The 16,688-nt window shown below is 57.1% G+C and overlaps 1 protein-coding gene across 20 annotated transcripts in view; it reads left to right on the forward strand.

Moving 5' to 3' along the window:
• Nucleotides 1–15,791, forward strand: part of MAST3 (microtubule associated serine/threonine kinase 3) — a 37,721-nt gene extending 21,930 nt beyond the window's left edge. For all 20 annotated transcript variants that reach the window (XM_045990097.1, XM_045990098.1, XM_045990082.1 and 17 more), the window contains 17 exons: nt 363–424; nt 772–857; nt 1,898–2,106; nt 2,766–2,904; nt 5,387–5,519; nt 5,710–5,875; nt 6,429–6,530; nt 7,173–7,295; nt 8,133–8,242; nt 9,070–9,284; nt 9,784–10,028; nt 10,523–10,729; nt 11,005–11,231; nt 11,707–11,829; nt 12,417–12,553; nt 12,672–12,859; nt 13,682–15,791. In XM_045990097.1, coding sequence (XP_045846053.1) covers nt 363–424; nt 772–857; nt 1,898–2,106; nt 2,766–2,904; nt 5,387–5,519; nt 5,710–5,875; nt 6,429–6,530; nt 7,173–7,295; nt 8,133–8,242; nt 9,070–9,284; nt 9,784–10,028; nt 10,523–10,729; nt 11,005–11,231; nt 11,707–11,829; nt 12,417–12,553; nt 12,672–12,859; nt 13,682–14,214 — 3,005 coding nt within the window. In that variant the 3' untranslated portion in view covers nt 14,215–15,791. The remainder of the gene's footprint in view (nt 1–362; nt 425–771; nt 858–1,897; nt 2,107–2,765; nt 2,905–5,386; nt 5,520–5,709; nt 5,876–6,428; nt 6,531–7,172; nt 7,296–8,132; nt 8,243–9,069; nt 9,285–9,783; nt 10,029–10,522; nt 10,730–11,004; nt 11,232–11,706; nt 11,830–12,416; nt 12,554–12,671; nt 12,860–13,681) is intronic.
• Nucleotides 15,792–16,688: the final 897 nt, after the last annotated feature.

Consider the following 16,688-nt stretch of genomic DNA (forward strand, 5'->3'; position numbering starts at 1 on the left):
CCTCTGGGCCACACCCCAAACTGACGAGGATATTCGGAGCCAAAACCCAGAGGGCCCATGTCACAGCCTGTGTTAACAGGCTCAAGGCTGGGAGCCAGGATGACAGCTGTGCCGTTCAGAGGCTGGGCTTCCCGCTGGTCCTTCTAGAAGGTTTCCTGGTTATTGCTTCATTTGGCCTCGTGGGTTTGGCCAAGAATTGGATGTAGTAGGGGCTCAATGAATCTGGAATCTGGTCAGGGAATCTGGTCAGGGAAGCACCATGTCCCCAGCCCAGGATGAGCCTTGGAAGCCATAGGAGATCTCTAGGGGATCGAGGGGCAGGGCATGGAGGCCACATTTCAGCCTCCTCCCTTGTCTTACAGAGATGGTGCCTCTGAGTCACCTGGAAGAGGAAGGACAGCCTCCAGCTCCTGAGTCCCCAGAAGTAAGTCACACAGCTTTGATGCTCCCACGACCAGGCGGCCATGGGAAGGGTTGGGTTTGTTAAGCTTTTGCATATAGTAGGTACTTAATAAATGCCTGTGACTTCAGGGAGAAAGTAGAGGCAAATGAGACTACCCTGCCATGGTGGTTGGGCAGGGTCAGACTGGAGGGGGCATCAGAAAGGGGAGTTTTGGAGGATGTAGAGGAGTTTTCTGGAAGGAGGACATTGCTTGAGCCAAAGCTTAGAAACTCAGAAGCTGAGCTGAAGAAGTTGAGGAGGAGGAAATAACACCAGGCCCAGTGGTTGGGACTTGAGGGCAGGGACCCTGACCCCTTCTTGCCCTCTAGAGCCGTGCCCTCATCGGCCCATCACGGAGGAAGCCATGTGAGAATGACTTCGAGACCATCAAACTCATTAGCAACGGGGCCTACGGGTAAGTCCTCGGGTCCCCCATAGACCCATTTCTCAGATGCCCATGGGGCTGCCTGGGATCCAGCAGTGGCCCCTGAATGTGGGGACGGGGAAACCGAGGCCTGACGAGGAAAGTAGAAGCACAGTACAGCCAGGCCAGAGCCTCAGACGGTCTCGTCCATGGTCTAGGCCGTAACCTGCCCCAGGTAACTCTCCAGGTATAGGGAGTCATAGGCATTTCAGGGCCACACAAGCCAGCAGATGGCTGCACGGCGGCAGGAGCGTGCAGCAAGCATTATCTGAGCGCCCCCCCACTCATGGATTTGTGCGGAGGTGGGGGGGGAGGGGCCATCCTCACAGCATCAGACTATGGAGCAGGTGGCCGGAGAGGGGTGCTTCTCGTCTGGGTGACGTCACTCAGCAGCGTGGCCAGCAGTCCGGGTCAGACAGCTCCAGAAGGCTGTAGTGGCTCTGGGGTCTTCATAGCCCCCTGGAGGATCTTATGGTTGGCTAGTCAGTTCGAAGCACTTTTACTAGATACACAAACCTGGCAAGCTCTAAACGGGTCAAAATCTGCTCATTTAGGCTCGCATAAAGCAGTTTGAGCCTGGTGCTGGGGCTTTTTTTTTTTTTTTAAAAGATTTTATTTATTTATTTGACAGAGAGAGATCACAAGTAGATAGAGAGGCAGGCAGAGAGAGAGAGGGAAGCAGGCTCCCTGCTGAGCAGAGAGCCCGATGTGGGACTCGATCCCAGGATCCCGAGATCATGACCTGAGCCGAAGGCAGCGGCTTAACCCACTGAGCCACCCACGCGCCCCGTGCTGGGGCTTTTGATCTAAAAGGTCGCCGTCTGCTATGAAGAAGTAACCTAGAGGCCATCTTGGGCTTCTCTGTGACACCAGGGAGAGCGGCTGAGACCCATAGCAGGGCTGTTTTCGGAGAGGGGCTGGGGAAAGAGAGAGGCTGTCCCAGATGTAGGGCTGGATGGCTTGGGTGAAGTCCTGGCCCCACTGAATGTGGGGGCCTCAGCGTCCGGCCTCAGCAACCCCGGCTCCCCCAGGGCCGTCTACCTGGTGCGGCACCGAGACACACGGCAGCGCTTTGCCATCAAGAAGATCAACAAGCAGAACCTGATTCTGCGCAACCAGATCCAACAGGTCTTTGTGGAGCGTGACATCCTCACCTTTGCCGAGAACCCGTTTGTGGTCAGCATGTTCTGCTCCTTCGAGACCCGGCGCCACTTGTGTATGGTCATGGAGTATGTGGAAGGTGCGGTCACAAGGGCTTTGTATGCCTCTGGTGATGGGGAGCTCACCCTCTACCCTAAAAGAGAGTCCCTCCTTTGACCATGCCGGGGTTTGCTCTGTCCTCCAAGGGGTCCCAGCCTGCCTTGGGGGACCCTCGGTCTGTGGTGGGGGGCCCATCCTCAGGGCTTGGGGCTGAGGGAGCTCAAAGAGGAGTGTGAGAGTAGAACCTTGCGGGGTAGGGTGAGGATGGGCATCTTCGGCAGGGGGGACCTGATGAGCAGAGGCCTGAAGGCCAGGAGTTAAAGCAGGGAAGGAAGGGAGATGTGGAGTGTAAGGGCCAGCATGGTTGGGGGCTAGGGAGAGGAGTTTGGGGAGCAAGTTTGCAGTTTAAGAATGAGCAGGCCCTCCAGGTGAGCGCAGGGGTTTTAGGCAAGGACAGGGAATGACCACTTAGGAGGCACCAGCTGTGTACAGGGCAGGGGACTGGTGCCCTTCTGGAGCTGCTGTCCTGCCAGCGGGAGAATCAGGAGTCAAGGTCTGCCCTCCCTCCTGCCCCTCTTGGTTCCCTGCCTTGGTTCGGTCCAGACTGGGGACGTTCTGCAGGAGGTTGGAGTGGTCCTGTAGGCCCGGGCGAGGCTGTAGAGCCCAGGGCCTCTGTGAATGCGTCTGCGCCCCCCACAGGCGGCGACTGCGCCACGCTCCTGAAGAACATGGGCCCGCTGCCCGTGGACATGGCCCGCATGTACTTCGCAGAGACGGTGCTGGCGCTCGAATACTTGCACAACTATGGCATCGTGCACCGTGACCTCAAGCCCGACAAGTGAGCAGCCTGGGGGCCTTGGAGGTGTGGGGGCAGGGCCTCTGATTGGGGTCTGGGGCTGCTCAGAGCCCCGCCTGCCCGGATTCTTCTGGCCCCGGGGCCCCTGGTGACAAGAAGACACAGAACAGTGGCAATCTTGGGCAGCTGGTGCATACAGAGGCGAGCAGGTACTTAATAGGTACCTGCTGTATGCAAGGGAGAGACAGTACATTTATAGAGGGGCTGCCAAGCAAAGAGAGAATGGATGCACAAAATATACAGGGGAAGGAACTGTGCACTCACAGAGCTGCTGCTCCAGGGGAAGAGAGAGCGTGCACTTAGGAGACAATATCTGTATACTGGGAATAGGGATAGGCCCTCTGCAAGACCTTACATGTGAAGGAAGGGACTGTGCATATCTTGAGCACGTGTTCTCAGGGAAGAAAGGAAAAGTTCATGCAGGGAAGAAAGGAAAAGAATATGTTTCTTGAGAGCCTCGGGAGGTTTACTTTACTCTAGCACCTAAGAAGCACCTACTGCATACCAGGTTCTCTATGGGTGACACGTGTGTGAATAATCCTTCATGCTCTGTAAGCCATACATAATTTGCAAGCCACTCTCCCCTGCATTAATTGAGCACCTTCTGTTTATAGAGCCAGGGGCTGTTTTTATATCAAGTGCCCTGTGGCTACTAGGCAAGAAGCAGTAAGAGCCCTGCCTGGTTCCAGGGCATCTCATAGTTTGCCAGTGGCTCAGAAGATGAAGTGTGTATTTGGCACCTGCTGTATACCTGGGCCTCTATGCTCAACCCTCTAAGGAAGCCCTGTGCCCGGCAAAACTCACTGGATCATCCTAGAGTGGGGTGGGGTCTCCCAAGGGTCTCAGGTCACACCCCAAGGCAGGACCTGCCCCTTCCAGGCGCAGGACCATCATCTGCAAAAAGGCGCAGGCAAGTGTCCAGCCCCAGAGGGCTCAGGGAGATAGGCACACATAACAGGTGCTTGAGAAAAATAGATATTTTTTTCACGTTGGAAAATTTCAAATACATCCCAAAGTCAGGAGAAGGTGCATTCCTTGGCGAGGGCCATCAGAGCAGAGTAGCACAGACTAGGCCGCTAAAGCCACCGAAATGTGTTCTCAGGGTCCCGGAGTCCAGAAGTCGAAGATCAGGGTATTAGCAAGGGCTGCCTCTGGAGGTGCCAGGAAGCGATCTCTTCCAGGTCTTTCCCCAAGGTTCTGGTGATTTCGTGGCTTGTGACAGCATCGCTCCAGCCTTCATGTGGTATCCTCCCTCTGCACATCTGTGTCCACGTGTCCCCTCTTCATAAGGATACTAGTCCTGTTGGATGAGGGGCCGCCATGCTCTAGCATTTATTTATTTATTAATAATGTTAATATGTTTATATATTTTTATAATAATTTTAAATAATATAAAATAAATATTGGGGTTTTTTAAAGATTTTATTTACTTATTGGACAGAGAGAGACACAGCAAGAGAGGGAACACAAGCAGGGGGAGTGGGAGGGGGAGAAGCAGACTCCCCGCTGAGCACGGAGCCTGATGTGGGGCTCGAACCCAGGACCCTGTGATCGTGACCTGAGCTGAAGGCAGACGCTTAACCGACTGAGCCACCCAGGCGCCCCAAGCCCTTGGTGTTAACTGCGCCTGGTGGCTACACCAAAATGGTTTTCCTCAGCTGGTATACAGAGTAGTTGCTCAGGAAATGTCCCTTATGTTTAAAAATAGTGTCTGCACATAGTCGGTGTACGGAGTTTTTTCTTCATAGAGTCGAGGTATACAGGATGTGCCAAATGAAGGGTTTATCAGACCGCTTGGATCTACACAGTGAGTTCTCTAGAAATGAACCAGCCCGTGTACCAGGAGGTAATGAAAATGTGACTTTATAAAGATGGTGCGGGGGCGGGGGCGTTCTATGACCCAGCAAAACGTGTATGTACTTCAGCTGATGGGAAAACTACAACAGCAGCATACGCAGTAGGTGTACAAGTTTTCAAAGGTGGGTCCTCTTAGGAAGTGCACAGAAAGATTTCTGTATACAGCAGCTGCTCAAGCTATGTTCACTGTTCAACAGGGAATGTAAACAATAAGTGCCTGAAAGGGTTTAGTTTGTTAAAAAGAACAGACACATGTACAAAAATACATTGTAGATCCCTCCAGTAGGGGTGCAGGTGTTTTAACACACGGTGGGGAAACAGAGTGATTCTCAGGAAGTTTATATTTGAAAAGTGGCGTATACAGTAGGTGCTCAGTAGCGACAGCAGAAGCATGCAGTAGGTGCACCAAGATGTTTGCCAGATTTGAAATACCGCCTAAGAACCTACTGGTTATTATGAGAACGTGCCAGCATTCGGGAAGCTTCCCTGGCTGGACCTTCGCTCAGCTGGGGTGGCACCAGGGTTCTGGGGTGGCGTGAGCAGGCACCAGGCACCTCAGGGGGGTCCCCCCCACCCGGCCCTGAGCATACCACTTACCCGCCCGCAGCCTGCTCATCACCTCGCTTGGCCACATCAAGCTGACTGACTTCGGCCTGTCCAAGATTGGGCTCATGAGCATGGCCACCAACCTCTACGAGGGTCACATCGAGAAGGACACCCGGGAGTTCGTGGACAAGCAGGTGTGTGGGTGGGCCAGTGGCCCCAGGGGTGAGACCACCTCCCTCTGTCTGGACCCCGACCCTTGGGATATGGGGAGACCCTGCAGCACCTCCACGCCTGTGCACAGCCTGGCCTTGGCCGTTGCCATCTCTCTCGCAGCCTTTCTGGAGTTGGAGGCCATCCTCCTTTTCCCCCTTCTGCCTGACCCAGGTGTGCGGGACGCCTGAGTACATCGCGCCCGAGGTGATCTTCCGCCAGGGCTATGGGAAGCCAGTGGACTGGTGGGCCATGGGCGTGGTCCTCTATGAATTCCTGGTGGGCTGTGTGCCTTTCTTCGGAGACACCCCTGAGGAACTCTTTGGCCAGGTGGTCAGTGGTGCGTTTCCCCCCCGCATGGCCGTGGTTCGAGTCTTGGCCCCCCATCCCGGGGCTCTGGGCTGCAGTCCCCCACCCCCTTCAGGGTGCCTTGCCCCAGCCAGATACTGGGGACATGGCCAAGGGCAAGACAGACAGGGAGATCAGTATGCAAATTATGGGACATCGGATACCAAAAATGCCAAGGAAAAGAAGCAGGAAGAGGGGAAGGGATGGGGTACCAGACGTGATGGGAGGCTGCCTTAAATAGGGGGTCACAGAGGTCTCGCTGAGGTAACAGTGTGAGCAAAGCCTGAAGGAGCAAGAGGGAGCCACAGAAGTAGAAGAAGGGTACAGCCCTGGTAGAGGGGCACAGCCAGAGCAAAGGCTGTGGGCAGGACTGAGCCTGGTGGTGTTGAGGGGACAGAGGAGTCTGCTGGTTTGGTGTGCAGTGGGTGAGGGGAGGTGGGGGGGGTTGCTACGATGGGCTATCCTCACGCTCTCACTTCCTCTCTTATTTTATTCTATTTTATTTCATTTTATTAATTATTTTTTTTCCTCACTCCTGATTTTAGATGAGATCATGTGGCCCGAAGGGGATGAGGCCCTCCCAGCTGATGCCCAGGACCTCATCACCAGGCTGCTCCGACAGAGCCCATTGGACCGTCTGGGCACTGGTATGTGAATGTGGAGGGCAGGGGCCCAGGTGGGGGGTAAGCAAGAACTCTACTTGAGAGGCTGCATGGAGGAGGGGGACTTGGGGCTGGGGTTTTGAAGGATACATAGGAGTTCACCAGGAACTTGTAGACAAGGGGCACTGAGGCCAAGTATGGGAGCCTGTAAGGTCACCATAGGCTATGTCCTAAGGTCCTCAGAGGCCAGCCCACTGGATCCCACTGTTTGGATTTCCCTAGCCATCTAATTAATGGTTAAGGGACTGTTTGAGATTCTTGGAGCCACTATAGGTCATGTTCATGATGAAGCTTAGCCACTGGGGAGGAGCATAGGGGCTGAGGCTGGGGAACAGGATACCTTCACGCAGTCAGCTCTACTCCATGGAGTCGAAATACATGGAAAAGGCCTGGGAAGGAAGCCCTCCTGGGGCTCAGGGGTTTCTCCAGGTGGTGGGATCTCAGAATCCAGCAGAGACAAGAGCAAGGCCTGGGTTCTAGGCCCAGCTCTGTCCCTCTTCAGGCTCTGAAACAGTGGCTGCTCCCATCACTGTCTTCATGGTTCTGTGTTGGCCAAGTTTGGGCTCACAGCTGGCCAGGGGGCAGTGGGGACGGGGACCCACAGGGCTAAGCTGGGCATGTCTGCAGGGGGCACCCATGAGGTAAAGCAGCACCCCTTCTTCTGGACACTGGACTGGGCCGGGCTTCTGCGACACAAAGCTGAATTTGTGCCACAGCTTGAAGCCGAGGACGACACGAGCTACTTTGACAGTAAGTGGGGCTTGAGGGGGTGGGCTCTGCCATCCCACATTCTCCTGAGACAGGGAGGAGGGTGTCTGCCAGGGTCTCCACCCAAGTGCCTCACCCTGAGCCTGGAGCTTCTGACGACTTCCTGAGCTTTCTGAGAAATTAGAGCATGTCTGCTGGCAGCTGCTCCCCACTTGACTGGTTTCCTGTGCATCCTGTGGGTTCAGGACGCCACGGCATCCTCCCGGTTGCGGGAGGGGAAGCCGAGGTGCTGAGTGTGGCAGACCCTTGCCTAGCAGGTTCAGCCTCCTCAGTGTCCAGCCCTGACCAGGCAGGGAGCCCTGTCTGTCACACAGGAGGGCAGGGCGCTCTGCTGTGCCCCTCTGCCACTGTGAACGGGCTCAGACACGTCTTCCTCTGCCTACTTGGGGTTCCAGCCAAATAGATGAAATGCCGTCGGTCTCCAGCGCCTCTTCCAGATCTTGCGGTGTGATCTTGGGCCTGTCAGAGGTCCTCTCTGAGCATCTGTTTCCTCTTCTGTAAAATGGGGAGCATCCTTTTAAGATGCATAGTATTCCCTAATTCTGGGTGACCCATCCCAAGGGTGAGGATACGGAGGGCTAGACACAAGAATTCCCACCCGCGATCCCATAGATCATAGGGACTCAGCTGGGGTTTATTGCCGTGTACTCTGCCACTCAAGCCTCCTGTGGTCCCTGAGTACACCAGATACGGTCCCACTTCAATGCCTTTGCTCTGACAGTGTCTCCCTGCCTAGGACGCCCTCTCCACATCACCCCCACGGCCTTTGCAGCCACCTCTGGGCATCGGGTGGGCTGCACGTGCCTTTCCCTCCCGCAGCACGCTCAGAACGGTACCGCCACCTGGGCTCGGAGGATGAGGAAACCAACGACGAGGAATCATCCACAGAGATCCCTCAGTTCTCGTCTTGTTCCCACCGGTTCAGCAAGGTGGGCAGGGGCCCCGGACACTGCTAGCCCTCTGGAAGCCTGGTGAGATGTTCATTCTGGGGGCGCAACGGTGTTCTTTAATACGTTCAGAATGTTGGACCCCCATCACCTCTGGTCTAGCTCTAGAACCTTCCTGTCACCCCAGAGGGAGACCCCTGTCCTCAGGAGCAGTCACTCCCCTGCCCTCCTCCTCTGGCCCCTTGCCCCTGCAACCACAAATCTGCTTTCTGTCTCTGGATCTGCCTGTTCTGGATCTGTCACCGAGGCAGAATCCCACAACACGTCTGGGCCCTTGCGTTCTCAGTCCGACATCTTCCAGGCTCATCCGCGGTATAGACCGCATATCAGCTTCGTTCCTCTTTATGGCCCAGTAATATTCCGCTGTATGGATGGGCCCCACCGTGTTCCCCCCTCCAACGATGGACATTTGGGATGTGTCCGCGTTGGGGTCGTCGTGAGCAGTGCTGCTCTGCTGGGTCTCACCTTAGAGCCTCACCAGCTTCAGTACCTCCTTCCTTCGTAACTGGATGAAAAAAACCTGTGTTGCTCATGGGCCTGAGCCCCCTACCATGAGCGCCCTGATCAGCAGCAGAAACCCCCAGCTGTGGCCCCATTGGTAGCCAGGCCCCTCTGAACCTCAGTTTCTTCATCTGTACAGTGGGCTAAAGACTCTTCTGTTCTTAGGGATGTGGCGGGTAGGGATGGAAGGAAATGACTCACGAGGAAGCATGGGGAATACAGGAAGCTTTTGACTCAGCGGGCTCTTCTTTCCTGGGGGTGTGGTTGCCTGTCTCCTTGTCCTTACTGGTTTGTTCTCTTGCCGCCAGGTCTACAGCAGCTCCGAGTTCCTGGCTGCCCAGCCCACTCCAACCTTCGCCGAACGCAGCTTCAGCGAGGACCGGGAGGAAGGCTGGGAGCGCAGTGGCGAGGTGGACTACGGCCGCCGCTTGAGCTTGAGCAGTGTCTTGAGCACTGGCTTGAGCACTGGCTTGAGCACTGGCTTGAGCACTGGCTTGAGCACCGGCTTGAGCACAGAGATCCGGTAGGTGGGCTGGGGAGCATGCGCAGATCCAGCCTTCCAGCCCGCCGGGGGCTGGAGCCACTAGAAAGCTTCCCAGTGGCCCAGTCGAAAAGGGTCAAACCCATGGGCCAGCGTGTTCAAGCCCCGCCAACGTGGCCGGGGGCTTTGCGTCTCTAACCATACCAAGCATAGCGCGGCGGTGCGACCATACCGTGTTGGCCCTGTTCCCTCCACTAGAATATCCTTTGCTAACGAACTCCTGTTCATTCCTCAAACACCAGACTCAACAGAAAAATATTCAATGTCTGCTAAAGGAAGAGTGTTGGAAGCTGGATTTTAATAAAAGACAGAAATTCCTTGGGCAGACAGAAGACCCAGCATGCAGAGGGAACTCACTTGCATTTACAGATTACCTCTGTTTCTAAGCTGGGCGTTAAAATATGGCCTCTAGGGGTGACTGACTGGGTGTCCTGGGGCCAGGGTACCTGGAAAGTGTGACTTTAGCTCTTCTCTGCTGCAGACTGCGGTCCTGGACATCCTCTGGTTCTTCCTGCCAGTCGACGTCTTCCCAGCCTGAGCGGGGGCCCAGCCCATCCCTCTTGAATACTATTAGCCTGGACACAATGCCTAAGTTTGCCTTCTCGTCAGAGGATGAAGGAGCCAGTACAGCCTCTGCGGGCCCCAAGAGGCCCATCTTCATTCTGGGGGAGCCTGATCCACCCCCAGCAGCCACCCCTGTGATGCCCAAGCCCTCAAGCCTTTCTGGTAGGTGAGGTCCCGGATGGGAGGGGTAGCATTGTAGAAAGTTACCCAGAGGAGGGACTATTTGAGATGGGCTTTGAAGGCTGAATAGGAGCTCTCCAGAGAGACCATTCACTTGCCTAACAAAGGCTTTAAGATAGGAAAGGCCAGGGCTTCAGAGAGACCTCAGGTCTCAGTGTTACTCTCGCGTGATACCCCCAGCTTCATGGGGTCAGGATGGGACTGGAGACGGAGAGGAGGCTGGGGAGTTCTGAGAGGGATGTAGGGGTGTGAGGGGTAGGGGAAGGCTTCTCAGAGGAGGGGACTTGAAGAGTGGAGCTTTCCAGGGAGAGCAGGGCAGGAAGGAAGTGTAGGAAGAGGGAACTGCCCGAAGAAAGGCCAGGAGGAGGCTGAACGGTGTACACGCCGACTGGAGAGGAAGGGGCTTTGCCCCCTGAGGGCAGAGGGGCAGAGTGGCGAGACTGGCCAGGCTAACCCCCAACCGTGCTGACCCCCAGCTGACACAGCCGCCCTCAGCCACGCGCGCCTGCGAAGCAACAGCACCGGAGCCCGACACTCGACGCCGCGGGCCCTGGATGCTGGGCGGGGCCGCCGCCTTGGGGGCTCAAGAGAGCCAGCTCCTGAGAAGTCCCGGGTCTCCCCCAGCGGGGGCCGCGTGCCCAAGTCTGCCTCAGTGTCCGCCCTGTCCCTCATCATCACAGCCGGTACCGCGCATGGCCCAGCCTTGTCTTTCTTTGCCTGCCCACGTCTATTTCGACCTCTGGGTTGGGGCCATGCCATGGGACAGGGAGGCGCAGCTAGACCCAGGGAGCGCTGGGGGACTGGCATTCCTGTGCAGAGGCCAGATGGGGAGACCGTGCGTGGGGCACTGGAACAGCAGCAAAGCAGCCAGAGTGATCAGCTTGGTGGGGGCTGGGGGGTGCCCTCCCAACCCTGGTCTCTGCAAGGGAGTGACTCGCTCCCAACCCTGGTCCTGCAGATGACGGCAGCGGCGGCCCCCTCATGAGCCCTCTGTCCCCACGCTCACTGTCCTCAAACCCGTCATCCCGAGACTCCTCTCCAAGCCGAGACCCGTCCCCCGTGTGTGGCAGCCTGCGGCCCCCCATTGTCATCCACAGCTCAGGCAAGAAGTACGGCTTCAGCCTGCGGGCCATCCGCGTCTACATGGGCGATAGCGATGTCTACACTGTGCACCACGTCGTCTGGGTAGGTTGGCCGCGGGGTGAGCAGGAAGAGCGGGACCTGGTTTGAGTCTAGCTTCCCCCTGGCAAGGCACCTCACTTTTGGAGCTGCCCTCTCTAGTCTCGGGAAGGCAGGCTCATTCTCTGCAAGGTTTGGAGTCCAGGGCAGGAATCTGGGGCCACCTGGGCCTTTGCTGTCCCTCTTCCTTATGGGTAGGGGGTTGGGCAAGACAGACAGGGACAGACAGAGAGATAGAGACCTCAGTGGGGCACGAAACTCCCACCCCATGTCTGCAGGTGCAGAGTGGGGTGTCGTCCTGCCTCCCCCCAGCCCAGGGCCTGTTCCCTCCCCACTGGTCACTCTCTGAACAGCCCCCAAGGTCAAGGAAACAGCATGGGCAGCAGCAACTCGCTGAGCTCCCGCGGCTGACTCAGGTGTCATGGGGTCTCCAGCCGCGGGGCCCCAGACCACTGACGCTGCCATCCACCCTCACCCCCAGAACGTGGAGGAGGGAAGCCCCGCCCAGGAGGCGGGCCTGCGAGCTGGAGACCTCATCACACACATCAACGGGGAGTCCGTCCTGGGGCTGGTGCACATGGACGTCGTCGAGCTGCTGCTGAAGGTGCAGCCCCCTACCGCTGCCCACCCTTGGGGCTCCCAGAACCCCTGCCCCTGACCTCGACACTCTGGTTTGCTCCTGTGACCCCCTGACGGCTCCAGACTCTGAGGTTCTTGCTCCAGAACCACACCTTTCCACACTTGGTCCTGCCTCCAGGCCTTGCAGGTCCCCTCCCCTCTGCCCAGGTTGTACCGCCGCCTTTGTCCCCCTTCCCCACGTCCCATGCCCCTGCGTTTGGCTCTCCCTCTGGCTTACCCCAACCATTTGAGGCTGGGGGTATCTGTACTGTCTTTGTCTTCCTCAAACCATGGGTCCTTTGGGGCTGAGGCCTGGGGGTGGGGAGGCGGGCCCAGGCCAGGAGGCAAGGCCTTGCTTGGATAGCTCCTAGGACCAGCAGGTGGGGGGGCGGGCGGCTGATTGCGTGGGCAGACAGATAACGGACATGTACCTTTGGTCCACCGGGTGGTGGGCATTAGGCGAAAAGTGGGTAGATAAGATCGGGAGCTTCAGTGGATGAGGAGGGAGGCAGGTGGGCAGGTGGCTCCCTAGATGGGAGGCACCCAGGTCACCCCTCGCTATCCGGCCTGCAGAGCGGCAACAAGATCGCCCTCCGGACCACCGCCCTGGAGAACACCTCCATCAAGGTGGGCCCCGCCCGGAAGAATGTGGCCAAGGGCCGCATGGCTCGCCGGAGCAAGCGGAGCCGCCGGCGGGAGACCCAGGACCGGTGAGCGGCGGGTGGGCCCTCCACCGAGTGTTGGTGGAGGACCTGGGGCCGCTCCCGGGGCTGCTGGGTGTGGGGAGGTGAGGGTGGGTTCTGAAGCATCAGGGCCTCTCACCCTCAGGCGGAAGTCGCTCTTCAAGAAGATCTCAAAACAGTCCTCTGTGCTGCATACCAGCCGCAGCTTCTCTTCCGGCCTCCACCACTCCCTATCGTCCAGCGAGAGCCTCCCAGGGTCGCCCACCCACAGCCTCTCCCCCAGCCCCACCACGCCTTGCCGCAGCCCAGCTCCCGATGTCCCAGCAGGTACAGGTACGTGTGCTCCCCGGGGGCGGCTCAGGTCTGTGGTGCCTGGGCCACTGAGGGAGCCAGCTGGGATTAAAGGAGGGAATGACGTGAGGTGGGAAATGAGGCCCCCAGAAGGGCCTTTCCAGGCAGCCTGGCGGTGGTAGGAGACAGGTGTGAGAGCAAAGGAGAGTGTACCCAGCCAAGGGAGCATCGCGAACAGCAGACACAAGGGTTGTGAAAACGGGAAGGCTGGGGAGGGAGGAAGCTGGGAGATGGGTCAGGTCAAAGAGCTGGGCTTATGTTGGTGGGCAGTTGGGAGCCATGGAGGGTATGTGAACAGAAGAGGGCATGTTTTCGATGGATCTGAGTGTTAGAAAGATCATTCTGGGGTAGGAAAGGGTGACTTGGCCCAATGATGAGCACCCCAGTCCATGAGACAGCCAAACACAGACACCCCCAGCCTCACTGGGTTCGCATTCGGCTGAAGGGAGGAACAGGCTGGGGCAACCCAAAGGGGAAGCAGGGAAGGCCTCCAGGGAGCCAAGGCACCCCAGCTGCTACCCCTCTGGCTCACTCTGACTTCATATGGTGGAGCATATCTTTGGCCTTTTGAGAGATAGGTCATTAGATGGGAAGTGGGTGGATAGGAACTAGGGCTTTGATGGATGAGTAGGAGTTCACCATATCCAAGACATGGGAACAACTTGCACACAGAACAGGAGACAAGAGAAGCAGACATACTGGGTGGCCATGGGGAAGGATGTGGGCTTCGGCAGGTGCGCTCAGCCCCACCTCTAGGCTAGAGACATTGATGCTGGTGGCCCTGACCCTCATCTGTCCCCACAGACACCACATCCCCTCCCAGTGTCTCCCCGAGCTCCAGCAGCCCTGCCTCTCCTGCCGCCGGTGGCCACACCCGCCCTAGCTCCCTGCATGGCCTGGCTGCCAAGCTTGGGCCCCCCCGCCCCAAGACCGGCCGCCGCAAGTCTACCAGCAGCATCCCGCCCTCGCCACTGGCCTGCCCACCCGTGCCTGTGCCCCCACCCCGCTCACCCTCACCCCTCCCCGGGCACCCGCCGGCGCCGGCCCGATCTCCGCGGTTACGCCGGGGGCAGTCAGCTGACAAGCTGGGTTCTGGCGAACGGCTGGATGGGGAGTCGGGGCGCCGCGGCCGTGGGCCAGACTCAGAGCTGGTGGTCATGCGGCGGCTACACCTGTCTGAGCGCCGAGACTCCTTCAAGAAGCAGGAGGCTGTGCAGGAGGTGAGCTTTGATGAGCCACCCGAGGAGGCCACCGGACCGCTCACCTCTGTACCACAGATTGCCGTGGAGGGCGCTGAGGCTGTGCTGGGAACTCTTGGACCTGCCGGGAGGGAGTGATCCCTCCCACCTGGCCTCTCCCTGGCCTAGGAGTTGGGCTTTTTTTTGTGCAATGTGTTTTCCATAAAGTGACTTCTGGATGGAGACTGAGCCACCAGACTAAGACACCTGGAAGGCGAGAACCCATCTCGGTCCTTACTGGAAGGCAGAGACTGCACCTCCCTCGTGTTCTGGTGCAGATCAGGGGCCGTAGGGACCGGAATGGGGGACGAGGGTGGCATTGTAAATAGCAGCAAATCCCTACGACTAATTTATTACTTTTTATAAGCGCTGGGTAGACTGAGCTGCCACTGTGAAGGCGGCTGCCCGGGTCCTGCCCCTTGCACCTGGGACCCCATTTGCAGACGCTGCCCCCTGGGCTGAGAAGGAAGCACTTTGGACAAGTCATGTATGTTCATGTTTTCTAGGTTTCCTGTATTTTTTTAGTTTTGTGTGTGTGTGTGTGACTTGATCCCATCCTGGCCCAAGACCCACTGATTTGAGGGGATACAGGCAAGCTTACTTGTCCGGGCCCAGTTTGGAGAGTCTACAAATGATTCCCCTCTATCACAAAACAAGCAATGGCGATGATGGACTGGATTCTGGAAGCTACTTCTCACTATCATAGCCTCCATCCTTAGGCCAGTCTTGCTAGAGTTTGCTTCTAGTCCTGAAGGCTTCAGCTTAGAGGAGGGGGTGTGGGAACTGGGACTTTGATGGATGAGTAGGAGTTTGCCAGATCTAGGCAGAGGGGTCATCCATCCCACAGGGTGACACAGATGCTCTGGGAGGGAGGCTCAGGACTCCAAGGGTACTGCCAGGGCAGAAGACTGTCCGCCCTGCACAAGATTTCATGTGCTTGATGCCCACCAGGGTGAACCCTTGACCATGATGTGTCTGAAACACCCCATGGCAGAGGGTGGTCCCTCCATGTGTCACAGCCTTCCTAGATTGAAATTCAAGTGAGAAAACCCAACTGGGGGTCAGTGGGGCCCAAGTTTGAATCTTGGCTTCCATGTGTGGCTCTGGGAAAATGGCTTTCCCGCTTTGTGCCTCAGTTTCCTTGTGTTTACAAAACTAATCCCAATGACTATTTATTCAGCATCTACTCTATGCCAAACGCTTTTACTCATGGCTTCTTCCTCAGCCAGCCTTGAGAAGGCTGCAGGTGGTGTCGTCATCCCCATTTTCCAGTCAAGTAACTGAGGCCTGGTGAGGAGTGGAGACTTGTCCCACAAATCACCTGGTAAAAATCATGCAGCCAGGCCCTTTGATGGGCCTAGTCGACAAGGGAGCTTGAATGGAGAGTCTGGTGCCAGATACAGCTGACTCCCATCTCCAGCTTTCTTCCCTAGGATGCTATGTGACCCACTGGGCATGTGAGACAGAACCTCCATTTCCTATTTGGAGGTGCCTGGCAAGATCACTGTGCCCCACATGGTGAGGGCACTTTCCAGGCACTGCAGCCCACTCTGCATCCCTCCCAGAGACCCCCACCCAGCACTGGCTGGTGTTGGAGCTAGACCAAGGCTGTGCATGACTTGCTCCCTCTTTCCATCCTGGAGCTGACCGTGAATAAAAGCCCACATTTACAAAGAGGTCCGGTGTCTGGATTTGTGAGGGGCAAAGGAAGGGGTAAGGGAAGAGTGCGGTGGGGACCGGGTGAAAACTGACTTCATTTACAAGGGTTTTGAAGGCTGCATAGGAGTTCCCCAATGAGGTATCTCCCTGATGCCTTCTCAGGTCCCTGGCCTCCTGCTGCCCTCTCCCTGAATACCCATCATAGGCTCTGCCCTTAAAATCTTCATCCAGACACCAATCTGGGGCCCTGAAGCTATGTTAATTAAATAAATAAATCATCTTTGTGCCCTTTCTATACAGGTTTTTGTTTGGACTGTACCCCACCACCCCACCCCCGCCCAAACCCCCCCCCCCCCCCCCCCCCCCACTCAGCTCTAATGCTTTGGGTTCCTTCCTGAGCTCTGGGTAGTACCAGAAACCTTTGGCCACGCCCCCGTCCCCGAGTGTCTTCGGCTATTTCCGGAAACACTCGTCCTCATCTAGGCTCTTGGGCGTGTTCTCGCGCTCCCACGGCTGCGTTCGTTCAGCTGTTTCCGCAAGCTCTGGCTGCCATGGAAACGCTTTCAAACCCGGCCTGTTCCGCTTTCCTGAAAAGCTCAGCTTTCTGTGGCGAGCTCCTCTTCCACCCGACGTCCCTTCCCTGAACTCCGAGCCGCCTCAATCGCCCTCTGGAGTTATCCATTCTTGGCAAGTTCCGGAAGTTAGTGGTCAGCCTGTGGATCTAAACTTCCAGGGCCTCTATCTGGGTCCAAGCACACTCGGTTCTTTTCAAAACTCTCCGCAGTCTGGAGGCTCAGCCTCTGTTCCATCAATCCTGCTGGAAGGCGCTCGGCGATTTCCGGAATTGCTCCGTCATCTCAAAGCCCAGTCGAGCAGGGGAAAGGCTTAGGGGACCCGATTGCACTCGGCTGTTT

This window comes from Meles meles, chromosome 20 (genome assembly GCF_922984935.1).
Source record: "Meles meles chromosome 20, mMelMel3.1 paternal haplotype, whole genome shotgun sequence".
Classification (NCBI taxonomy): Eukaryota; Metazoa; Chordata; class Mammalia; order Carnivora; family Mustelidae; genus Meles; species Meles meles.